The sequence below is a fragment of the Amblyomma americanum genome, chromosome 7 (genome assembly GCF_052857255.1).
Source record: "Amblyomma americanum isolate KBUSLIRL-KWMA chromosome 7, ASM5285725v1, whole genome shotgun sequence".
NCBI classification, from domain to species: Eukaryota; Metazoa; Arthropoda; class Arachnida; order Ixodida; family Ixodidae; genus Amblyomma; species Amblyomma americanum.
The window spans coordinates 84,142,998-84,155,767 of NC_135503.1; the positions used below are offsets into that span (position 1 = coordinate 84,142,998).

The 12,770-nt window shown below is 41.8% G+C and overlaps 1 protein-coding gene across 1 annotated transcript; it reads left to right on the top strand.

Annotated features, from left to right (window-relative positions):
- The first annotated feature begins 3,245 nt into the window (after window positions 1-3,245).
- Window positions 3,246-11,819, top strand: LOC144097886 (uncharacterized). Its single transcript, XM_077630493.1, has 2 exons — window positions 3,246-3,334; window positions 11,531-11,819. The coding sequence occupies exons 1-2, from the start codon at window positions 3,246-3,248 to the stop codon at window positions 11,817-11,819; spliced, it is 378 nt and encodes a 125-aa protein (XP_077486619.1).
- Window positions 11,820-12,770: the final 951 nt, after the last annotated feature.

Consider the following 12,770-nt stretch of genomic DNA (forward strand, 5'->3'; position numbering starts at 1 on the left):
GAAGGCAAATCGCCTGGGTGGCATCATGCCTGTCAAGGACGTCTTCTCCAAAGAGACGTTCGACGACGTCCTAAAGTCGAAGAAGGTGGGTTGCTGGAGAGCATACGTTCCATAACCTAATCTCTACCTAGAAAATGGCGCACGTTGAGAGAGCACAGATGACAAGAAAATCGTCTTTTAGGCAGACTGAATGAAAAATATTATCCAGTTCTTGCATTGCAGAATAATTCACCGAGGAAGTGCCGCGCATGATTGAGGTCATAAACGCTTTAAATGGCGAGGTAGGGATCAATATTCATTTCGGGAAAACTAGTATAATGTTCAGTAGTGTGGGGAAAGAACAAAAGTCTCCAATAGGAAGTGAGGTGCCAGAAACTTTAAGACTGAACGAAACAGCGACAAAATAAGATATTTTGCTCATTAGCGCCACAAAATATTTTATCTGCAAGCCGCATATTCGGATATTTAGCTTGCAGGACTCCATGTGGGCCCAGAATAAATTATGTTTTTGCAAGCAGAAAAAAAAGGTTAGTAAGTCTTGGTGACCGAGAAAGCAGTACGAAAGGCGAAAATTTCTGTATGCGACCTGTTTTCATACGAAGCAGCTCAACCGGCCAAGCAACCTAGAAAAACATTCATGATTCAGAACACTTGGCTATTGGTCTTATCTGATGAAAAGAATAGGCACGCCAGGTACTGCAAGAACTGCCTTTGGAGCCAAAGGGGGGTGTTTTTTCTGATGAGGAAAAACGCCTAATTGTGCTGCACATTCTCACTTTAGAGCAAAGCATATTCGCTATGGTAAAGAACCACTTCCAAATGCTCGCGTTTAGGTACTGTAAATCGGACCTCATCTGAATATCTCTTCAAAGGAAGGAAACAAAACAGCAAAAGCAGTGACCATGCAAGAAAAAAAAATGAAAAACGAGAAAAATTTTAAAAAACTAAATTTAAAACAGCGTAGCCAGGCAGGAATCGAAAACTGACTACAGAAATGCTTAATCTTATGAAGCATTAAACATTAAATCATGTGCAGGTTTGGCCTGCATAGAGTTTGCCTTGAGAACAGACTTACTCAGATTGAGTAGGTTTCTACTGAGGCAACTTCATGTTATTTCATTGCAGTAAGGAGCAGGGTATTTTTGATAAGACTCTTTTGGCCCCGAAATGGTGCAATGGCGCAAAATAAAGATGGCCGCCGCAGTCTGGAAGACGTTGAAGTAACGACAGTTAGCTCTGTTGGCCATGCGCAAAACGAAAGTCTTTCCGCATCCAGCGGGGCCAGTGCAGAAACCCTCAGCGGTTCGAAAAAGTAAATAACCTTTTCACCTAGCACCATCACTTGTGTGCTGATGCAAACATCAGTGCTATATCAAAAATGTTTATCATATGCAACGCAAATAGTTGCACCTACAGGATGAGGGTTCATGATTTTAAACCACTTGAAGCATATTTTGCTACTGCAGCAGGCGCCACCGGTGCGCTAGCACGCAGAGCACTTCCATGCGTGCCTAGATGATGGTGAGCAACTTTGCTCACCAGCTTTGTGCAGCAATAGAATGGCAACCACTTCAAGGTCTCAGTACTGTAGTTCGATTCCTAAGGCGGTTTATATTCGGGTGTTCTTTTTCTCCCGTAAAACAAGGATTCTTTTTTTTGTTGGAAGAGAAATGTATACTCTTTAAGCAATTTCCACGCTTTTCAGTGCGCCTGGTAACTATTATTTTAGTTCTGTAGGTGTTTTTTTCGACAAAAAAAAATGTTAAGCGCTGAGCTTACTGGTAGTACTTGATAATGTCGGTGAATAGGCGGCTTGGTAACTTGCGTAGATGACAGGTAATTAGTAAACGAGGACGAATAAAAAGTACCATGGTACACCTGCTGACTCACGGCCCGGAACCAAAACACTTGACAGCGGAAAGTTTGAGGTTAAGAGCCGGCACATGGCCTGTAAGTTGTTGATTGAAAAAAAAAACATGAAAGTTCGCGGCGCTTAAAAGGACAGAATGCCTGGGGGAGTGCGTACATTGTGTCCGTTGACCTCGGTGGTACGCTTGTACTGAAGTGCCTATTATAAGCGGAGCTAGCTTCGGCGTGAATGTGGTTCCAGACTGGAGGGTTTGAGGCAGTAATCTTTTTTCGCGGCGGATTGAAGTGGCCGACCTGTTAGTAGTGACTGGGTCATGTTTCAATCACATTGTACAGCTTTCTCACCAGCTGCCTTCGGGAACTCCTTGGATGGGGAGTTCGGCTGAACAGCCAGATTTTGAAAACTTACTCTTCTCTAGCGCGCCGCAGCAGGACCCAGCTTTTAGGCTCCTCCCTCTGGATGCAGAGATTTCGGTGTGCGTGAAAAAAGCAATTATAGCAGAAAATTATGTGCAACCCTCTCGTACACCATGCTTTCTTGTCCATTGCTACTGAAACCCGCAATGAGATATCGGCCAGGCTTACTAGTCAGGCCATTGAAGCCGCCTTAAGGCGTAACCAATTTATGACAATTGACGATCCGTGGCGCCGGCTACTAAGAGAGGATTGAGAGGCTGGGGAACCGGCGTGGTTGCGCTTTGCATGTCACCCTTGATTACTAAGCCTTCGTGTACCGGTACACTTCGACGATTATGCTTCAATAGTGACCTTGTTTTATAGCAACTGACATTCTTATGTATCATACAAATATGCGCAATAGGGGCAAATGTCATGAAATTAAGTAATACAAAAATTTTCACTTGGTTTGACGTGCCGCACAAATTACCGGTGGCATTGCCGTTTTGGTGTCCTTTTACAGTATAAATTGTCGGACAACTGGAAAGAAAACACGTGGTAGGTGCGTGGCACTGGAATTGTATGCCCTTGTTACCTTTTATGCCAGCCGAAAGCAACAATAGCAGACAGAGATGCGGTCGACAGCTGCGCAGGGAGGTGCTAGCTGCCTAAGAAAATTGGGGTCGTCAGCACCACACAGTTAAATCTCTTTTAGGGTATAGCTCTGATAATGAATTCCTTTCCAGCTACATCACCAAGACTGGTATCAGAAGATTCAGAAAAATATTCTATTGCTCTCGCCGTGACTTGGCAAAGAACGCGTTCTGCATTGGTTGCAATGCAACTACTTATTTCATTTGGTGCGCTGCGCTACAAAGATGCTGTATCTCTATAACGAGCAGGTGGTGTTCCTGGACCAGACTCTTTTGTACCACGCCCTCTTGCGGCTGTACAAAAAGCCTCCCAAAGGAGTGTTCTACATGGGCCGAGAGATCGCCATGAACCTCACGATGGGCATGTGGGTCAGAAAGGACCTTCCCAAACGTCTTCGCAGGACGCTGCACCAGCGGTATTATTCAAAGCATCCGCACGCTCTCGTTCAGAGGGTTGAGTTGCAGTCTCTCGATGCGGAAAACAACGCCGAAAACAACTGGTGCTCTTGCCTCTAGTAGTTCTCCTGTGCAATGTGCAGTCAGTTTCACTGCACCGTCCCAAGCAGCACACGTAAAGGTTATTCACAACAGCGCAGGAAACACGGAGAAAAGGAGAGAATACACTAGGCAAGCGTGTATCCTGCGCTGTTGTGAATAATGAATACGTACCAACTCGCCCAACTTTTTTCACTCATACGGTAATTGGCCCAATATTGCAAAAGGATGGGTCCATCCTGGTCCTTTGCAGCGCCGGCCTTTGCCAATACGGTTTCAATATTGGGTCAATCACCTCTGCTGCTTGCGGTGTCATCCCGAAAGATTGCATATCTCAGACAAAACGTGGTCGGTGGTGAGATAGCGCAGCATTTATTTGCCACATATTGTGGACACAGTAACTGCCACATTGCTGCTAACATTCCTACGGCATCTAAATCGGTGTGGACTGTTGGTTTATGGCTCTTATCGTTCAAAGTAAAATAAGGTTACCCAATGTCATTATGTAAATATCTGCTGCTCATAAAAGAAGAGTTATCTAAGGACAGCAAAAAATTCAAGTGCGACGCTGTTTTCACGATGGCCGGACTGCCAAGGAGTTTCTCATGAACTCACTCGTCGGGCATTGCAACCTCTCCCCAATGAAAAAAAAAAAAACTCACAGGACGGTTACGACTATGTGATGCGAGATTCAGTAATAGTCGTTAAGGCGTTTAGTCACGTGACCACTGGCAAAGTAGTTACGCGATGCACCCCTGCACTGGCCGGCGGCTGTTCCAAACAGAGCCACCCGTAGGCTCATGCGGCCCAGGTTGAATGAGATAAATGTTGACTGCGTTAATGACTGGTTGAAGCACTAATGATTAACGCACCCACCGGTTACGCCGACGGCGACGAGAAAGCGACGGACGGGAGCCTAACGGCTATAGCTTAAAGCTTTTTGGAACTGTTCTCCGAGTGGTAATAGGATTACTTCGAACTTAAGTCCAGTTCGGAGGCTGCGGATTCTGGTCCAGTCGCTCGCCTCTAAAGCGACTTTTACCAGCAGTCTCCACCATCATTGATAGAAATAATAATAATAATAATAATAATAATAATAATAATAATAATAATAATAATAATAATAATAATAATAATAATAATAATAATAATAATAATAATAACAGTAATAATAATAATAATATTAATAATAATAATAATAATAATAATAATAATAATAATAATAATAATAATAATAATAATAATAAAACAACAAATTTATTGCACGAAAGAATACAAAGCACAAGAAACGGGCCTGTCAAAGCTCCCAATGATAGCACATGCTTTGGTCTACAGCACCCTTCGATATGGGATTACCGTCTTTGCTTCTTGCCCTACCTGAGGCGAAACCGCGTGGATTCTTTGTTAACGAACATACTGAGAAATCTAGCCTACAACAATCCGTCACTCAAAAATCATAACATCTTCTCGGCGCTTGGCTTGCCTTGCTTCTGGTCTTTGTACAAACTGTGGTGCTACGGCATTTTTGGTTCAGTGATTTTAAAACGTGCTATACAGCCCCCCGAGGCCATCGTAATAGTGTTCGCTATGTAGTGCCGCGATCCTCAACAAGATATGGTGAAGCTAGACGCTGTGTTTACGTGCCGAAAATTCGGAACGATTTGCCAAATGAGGCATTCTCAATTCAGTCGAAAAAGGCATTGAAAAAGATTATTTGTTCATTGTAACGCGGTTGTTTCAATATTTCTAAAATGTATTGGTCATCACCTCTGAAATAAGTTCATCTTATCTTATGTGTATTGATTCTTGTCTCGTGATTTGCTCCTTGTTTGTGTTTAGCCTCTTAACTGTTAATACCCTTGCATTCACCCTGTTATGCGTCGAGTGAATATTGCACACTCGTCCGCTGATTTTGCCGGGCCAAGTCCTTCAAGCCATTGGTGGCTTTGACAGGCCCGTTTCTTGTACTTTGAATTCTTTTGTGCAATAAAATTATTATTATTATTATTATTATTATTATTATTATTATTATTATTATTATTATTATTATTATTATTATTATTATTATTATTATTATTATTATTATTATTATTATTATTATTATTATTGGATATATATTACCAAAATGCCCGAGGTCTTCGGACTAAGGGACCTGTATTTTTTTCCAATGTTTTAGCCTCTTGTTATTCGGCTGTTGTAATTACTGAGACCTGGCTGTCTAGCGAAGTTAACTCAGGTGACTTCTTTCCTAATAAATATTCTGTTTTTCGAAGTGACCGCCCTGAATCAGCTTCTAAACAAAAGGGAGGAGGAGTGCTCATTGCTATTGACAGTTCCGTGCAGTGCGTTCGGCGTTCCGACCTGGAAACCATCGAAGAATCTGTCTGGTTAGAGCTAACTTTAACTCGACATCAAAAACTCTTATTGGCAGCTTTCTATATTTCCCCTAATCTGCCTCCTCCTGCCTACGATGATGTACTACATTCTATTGAATATGTTATCACTTCTCATAGCAAGCACAAACTGCTCATTTTAGGGGATTTTAATACTCCAGGTATTAACTGGAATACATTTACATATTCACACAACAATCATTATGTAGTTAGTAAGTGCAACCGGCTTTTAGATTTCATAGCTTTTAACACCTTGCAGCAACACAATTTAATTGAAAACTGTTGTGGTAATGTTCTTGACATTTGTTTATCTAATTTTGAAAATGTTCGTGTCTCGACATCTGACATCTCACTTACTCGCTGTGACAAATTTCATCCTCCAATTCTAATAACGGCTTCGGTTTCTGTCCCACCTTCTGCTAATTCAAATCGAGAGGGGAATTCCCCCCGTTTCGCTTATGCACTTGGCGACTATGTTGGTCTCTTCGGTTTTTTCTCTTCTGTCGACTGGTCCGTCTTAAACGAAATCAGCGATGTTGACGAACAAGTCAGTCGCTTCACTGAAATAGTTCTCAATGGTATGCGCCAGTACATACCTGTGCGCACTCCTACTCGTAGCACGTTTCCGTTCTGGTTTTCCAAGGAACTTAGAACAGCGCTGAAACTTAAGGAGCGGGCCCACCATAAAGCGAAATGCCCTGGGCTGGATACATGGGCAGATGAATTTCGCCGCTTGCGTTCCCTTTGCAAACGCCTGTACAAGCGTGATCATGAGTCCTATCTTGAATATTTAGAGAATAGTGCCTCTAATCGTCCTACTGAATTCTGGAGATACGTTCGCAAACGCTCGAATAAATCTGATAGTCATATTCACTTAGTTGACTCTCATGGGAATGAAATTCGGAACGTCGCTGACGGCTTTGCTCAACACTTTTCCTCCGTGTACAAATCTCCACGTTGCGATTCCGTATGCCTTCCAGCTGGCGCACCTAATTCCGTTCTTCTTGACGAGAAGTTAGTAAGTGAGAGTCTTAAGTGTTTGAAACCATCTTTGTCCCCTGGACCTGATGGCATTCCAGCCGCCATAATAAAAGCCTTCAATAGTACCTTCGTCCCTGTTTTAACCACGATATTTAATAACTGTTTGAAAAATTCTGCCTTTCCCCGCGTGTGGAAAACGGCGCGTGTTTTTCCTGTCTTCAAATCAGGAAACAAATCTGATGTTTCGAACTACCGCCCCATTTCTCTTCTTTGTGCAACCTCTAAGCTTTTTGAATTAGCTTTGCACAAAGTACTTTCCTTCCACCTCAAACATGTAATCATACATAATCAGCATGGTTTCATAAAAGGTCGTTCTACTACAACTAACCTTGTGACTTTTATGACGTATACATCAGCTGAAGTCCTTCAGAGGAGTCAGGTAGACGCTGTGTACTGTGATTTGAGCAAAGCTTTCGACGTTGTTACTCACTCATTACTTCTTCAAAAGCTTCTGCTGCTTGAGATCGACGTTTCAATTGTAGCCCTCTTACGCAACTATCTTCTTGATCGGTCCTGCTTTGTCAGTGTAAATGGACAGACCTCCTTTGTTTACACTCCAACCAGCGGAGTTCCTCAGGGCTCGGTATTAGGCCCGCTTCTGTTCTCTGTTTTTATCAATGACGTTTCCTCCGTTGTCAAAAACTCCTCGTTTCTCCTTTATGCGGACGATATAAAAATGTTCAAGGCAATACATACTCTTCATGATTGCTTGTCATTGCAATCGGACATATCCGCCTTCTCTGATTGGTGCTTGAAGAATGGGCTCACTCTCAATTCGTCTAAAACCAAGGTTGTCTCATTTACGCGTAAAACGCACAGTCTTCTCTACTCTTATTTTGTGAATGGTAGGCCGCTACCCAGGGTTGATGAAATTAATGACCTCGGCGTACTTTTCGACCGTAGCCTCAGCTTCTCCTCTCCTACAAAACGCATTGCTCTACGGGCTATGCGTACACTCGGCTTCATCTGCAGGCTTTCGAGAGAGTTTCGATCCCAACTCCCTTTCTTAAAGCTCTACCTCTCCATATGCTTGCCGCTTTTGGAATATGCGTCTGTTGTTTGGAGCGGCACTTGCCAGTCGAACTGTGAAAAAATTGACAGAGTTCAGATAAAGTTTTTACGCATATTTCAACATCGGTTTTCTTGCAAAACTTCTAGCTCTCATCCCAGACGGAGTAACTCACTGCAGCTTCCTTCTCTTAGCTGCCGTCGCGTGAGGGCAGATATAATTTTCTTGTATAAACTTCTTCATGGTCACATTCTATGCCTTCAGCTCCTAGCGCGTATCCTTTTGCGTGTACCGCGAAAGAGCATAAGGGAATTCAGACCATTTCAAGTTTCTGCGCTCCTGCACTCCCTCTCCCCTCTGGACAGAATGCAAAAGTTGTTTAATTCTCTTTGTCCTCACCTTGATATATTCGAAAATTCTCTCCCTTCCTTTATATTGAATGGCCGTGACGTTCCACTTTGAGCACTCTTTTTCTCATACATAACTTCCCCTTTCATGCATTTTGTCTTTACTACACTTGTGCGTTTGCACCGGTATTATATTGTTTTTTTCTCTCCTTAATTGTACATCACGTGTACTTGTTTTCATTAATATTATTTCTTTAATACTGTGTACTCACGCCTGATTGTCTGTAACGCGTTCACTAATTACATTTCTTATTGTGTATGATTGTATTTCTAGCTTGTATTTCAGAGATCTCTTATTCGTTCATATTAGTATTGGCTTTATTCTTGTTTGTATTTTGATATATGGTGTACTTGGCTGTTATCGGTCGTTCTTGTGTTCATTCTCTTTGTTTATTGTTTTATTAGTTATTTATATGCCTGTTGCCTGTTCTAGCTGTTTTCATTTACCGCTGTTCTCGCTGTTTCCTTGTTCTCGCTTTTTTGTTTCATGCTTGCTGTCGCGCCTAGTTTATGTGTCTTTTTTTTCTATCGCCTTGACTGCTGCATTACCTCCCCTGAGTGTCTTCTTTTGTAGTGAAATAAATGTACATTTTGTGCGTGTGAATGGTATACCAGCACCAAGACCTTTGGGTTGTTCCTGGGCACCGAAAAAATAAAGATTGATTATTATTATTATTATTATTATTATTATTATTATTATTATTAATATTATTATTATTATTATTATTATTATTATTATTATTATTATTATTATTATTATTATTATTATTATTATTATTATTATTATTATTATTACCAAATTTTTAATGACTTGCCAGAGAAAGTGTTTTCCGCAACATCAAAAAAGTGCTAAAAATCATGGTTCACTCATTGTAACACGGTTCCTATATGTCTGAAAAATGTTCAGGATCAGACACGAATAGTTAAACTACTGTTGTTTTAACTTTGCTTCCTTGCAGTTTATTTTCATTACTTGTTCATGTTACTGTTCCTAACCTTTTGCACCTTGGTCACTATTCATGTAGTGTTAGTATTGTGTTGATAGTATGTTGATATTTTATGTTTATATTGCACGTCCGTCTGCTGACTTTGCCGGGCCAAGTCCCTCAAGCCACTAGAGGCTTTGGCAGGCCCGTTTCATTGCCCTGTACACGTTATGTGCAATAAAAGATTTATTATTATTATTATTATCATTATCGCATTGCTCTACGGGCTATGCGTACACTCGGCTTCATCTGCAGGCTTTCGAGAGAGTTTCGATCCCCACTTCCTTTCTTAAAGCTCTACCTCTCCATATGCTTGCCGCTTTTGGAATATGCGTCTGTTGTTTGGAACGGCACTTGCCAGTCGAACTGTGAAAAAATCGATAGAGTTCAGCTAAAGTTTTTACGCATATTTCAACATCGGTTTTCTTGCAAAACTTCCAGCTCTCGTCCCAGACAGAGTAACTCACTGCAGCTTCCTTCTCTTAGCTGCCGTCGCGTGAGGGCAGATATAATTTTCTTGTATAAACTTCTTCATAGTCACATTCTATGCCCTCAGCTCCTAGCGCGTATCCTTTTGCGTGTACCGCGAAAGAGCATAAGGGAATTCAGACCATTCCAAGTTTCTGCGCTCCTGCACTCCCTCTCCCCTCTGGACAGAATGCAAAAGTTGTTTAATTCTCTTTGTCCTCACCTAGATATATTCGAAAATTCTCTCCCTTCCTTTATATTGGATGTCCGTGACGTTCCACTTTGAGCACTCTTTTTCTCATACATAACTTTCCCTTTCATGCATTTTGTCTTTACTACACTTGTGCGTTTGCACCGGTATTATATTGTTTTTTTCTCTCCTTAATTGTTCATCACGTGTACTTGTTGTCATTAATATTATTTCTTTAATACTGTATACTCACGCCTGATTGTCTGTAACGCGTTCACTAATTACGTTTCTTATTGTGTATGATTGTATTTCTAGTTTGTATTTCAGAGGTTTTATATTCGTTCATATTAGTATTGGCTTTATTCTTGTTTGTATTTTGCTATATGCTGTACTTGGCTGTTATCGGTCGTTCATTCTCTTTGTTTATTGTTTCATTAGTTATTTATATGTATGTTGCCTGTTCTAGCTATTTTCATTTACCGCTGTTTTCGCTTTTTTGCTTCATGCTTGCTGTCACGCCTAGTTTATGTCTTTTTTTTTTCTATCGCCTTGACTGCTGCATTACCTCCCCTGAGTGTCTTCCTTTGTAGTGAAATAAATTTACATTTTGTGCGTGTGAATGGTGTACCAGCACCAAGACCTTTGGGTTGTTCCTGGGCACCGAAAAATAAAGATTGATTGATTGATTGATTGATTGATTGTTATTATTATTATTATTATTATTATTATTATTATTATTATTATTATTATTATTATTATTATTATTATTATTATTATTATTATTATTATTATTATTATTATTATTATTATTATTATTATTATGTTTGTATTCTCAGTGACTGTGGCTTAGACGGTCTGAAAGGGCAGAAAAATTATATTAGAACCTGTATGGGTCGCCGGTAACTTTTTAGGACACATTAGGCAAGAAATGAACAATTATTGATATTTGCGCAACTTTTACTAAAAATGTCCTGCCCGCCTGCTACACGGAAACCCGGAAAGTAGACATATTTATTAGTGAAGCGATTCCTGAAGGAGCAGGCGACGCGCGATCGCACCACCGAACTATAATACACGCCTGTCTACAACAATTGCAGAGAATCCGTCGAGGCTTCCTTGGGGTATTAAGACGACACCGACGGGCCGTCCACAGCAGATACCGTGCGCGCCTTGGCAGCCAGGCGTATTCGCACGCTAACGCACACCAAAACTTCATGTTGCAGGGAAAGGCTTTTCAACTATAAGCTCTGCATATGGACCTAAGGGTAATGGTGAAAAAATACCTGCGGCGGTCCATATCACGGCGGGAGGCTAGCACTTTCCGCTCAACTAGTTATATAAATCATGTGCTGCCCTTTCATGGTAGCGTTACAGATAGGCGAACTTTAGGAAAACAATGAGAAGTTATCATAAAATAAAGATCACTCAAGACTAATTTCTGAATTTTTAGACTGATTGCCTGCAGATTTCGGCTTAATTTATTGCCTAGATATCAAGTGCTTATAAAAGAAACCTTGTCACACGCAATGCACAGGTTCAAGTACAATACAGCATAAAAATGTCCTGGATACACCCAAGAAATACGTGCTTCATTAATCGGGATGCTTTACTATGCGCACGCAGCACCCGCTGGATCATCGAGTCAGGCCTGCCAGAATGGCACCGCCTGAGCCTCATCGAACGCGCCATGCAAAAGGTCCAGGCTGGATCGCAATCAACGCAAAGCTTCACCTTCCACAGGATCAAAGTGGAGGACGTGACGGGGCTATTTTTTCTCCTCCTTGCCTGCTTCTCCATCTGCTTCGTTGCCATCCTGATCGAATGCCTGGTGTATACCGTCAACAAGTCGAGCTGCTCCAGTCGCTGCACGCTGTCTCCAAGTGCAGGCATGCACACGTCATCTTTCCGCTAAGAACGCGTTCACAAGGATTGATCCTGAAGGCATACACACAAGTCGCAAAACATTGTGTTGTAAAGCAGCCTCAAAGCATGTCGCATAGGGACTGATGCGGTGCACATCATCTAGCCCGTTCTCACTGATTACAGACCAACTTCAGGTTTCATAATTAGCTACTCTCTTGAGTTCAAGGAGTGTTCCCTGTTTGTTTTGCCGCCAGCACACTGTGTCAGAACAGGAAAAATCAAGCCTGGATAGTAAAGTTCAGAACATTTTCCCTTCTTGCTGCCTGCGCCCTGTAGTTTTCAAAGCGGGCTCAGCCAAGGTTCAGAATGTAAAGAAATACAATCACATAGCAAAACAGGGACGCTAAAGCAAACGTGAGACATTGTAAATTTTAGTTAAAATAAATGATATGCAGGCAATCGCATACTGAAAGCAATGTGAGAGTCAACACTAAAGCATTTAAATTGAACACTACTTTGTGTGTGTTCCCTTCGTTCTTCGTCCTTGTTGCTTAGCGCTGTTTTAATATTATGGAGCATTTCCTACTCGCCCAATCTGCCGTTCTTGAACACTAAGTTGCGAGGGAGAAATCCCGCACAACCACGGCTACTTCCTGAGGAAACCACTGTGCCAACTAGGAAAAGTACACGTGTAATCAGTACTAAGATTAAAACGTTTTTCACATGCAAGCGAAAATGATTGCGAATCCTGCCGCGCCGCGGCGGAAAAACCTGTTCTGAGTCGTCGCAGCGGCTTGAGCGGCTCGAGCGAGTTGAAACCCGCTAGTTGTTTGCATGTGAACCAGCCTTAACAACCTCATTGCAGGAATGCATGCGCGCTTAACTGTGTTTCCGTTTCTGTAGGCGTTCTTTTTCTCTCTTCTCTGCTGTGGTCAAAGTTATCGCCTGACGGTTCCGTTGTCGACTGCACTTTCGGACCTCTTTCCGTGGCGACGGTCTC

What these genes read in the sequence shown, in the direction of transcription:
- LOC144097886 (XM_077630493.1), top strand. Translation starts at nt 3,246, where the DNA reads ATGGGCCGAGAGATCGCCATGAACCTCACGATGGGCATGTGGGTCAGA. An exon ending in CGCAGGACGCTGCACCAGCG is followed by an intron (nt 3,335 to 11,530) that starts GTATTATTCAAA and finishes ATGCGCACGCAG; the next exon opens with CACCCGCTGGATCATCGAGT.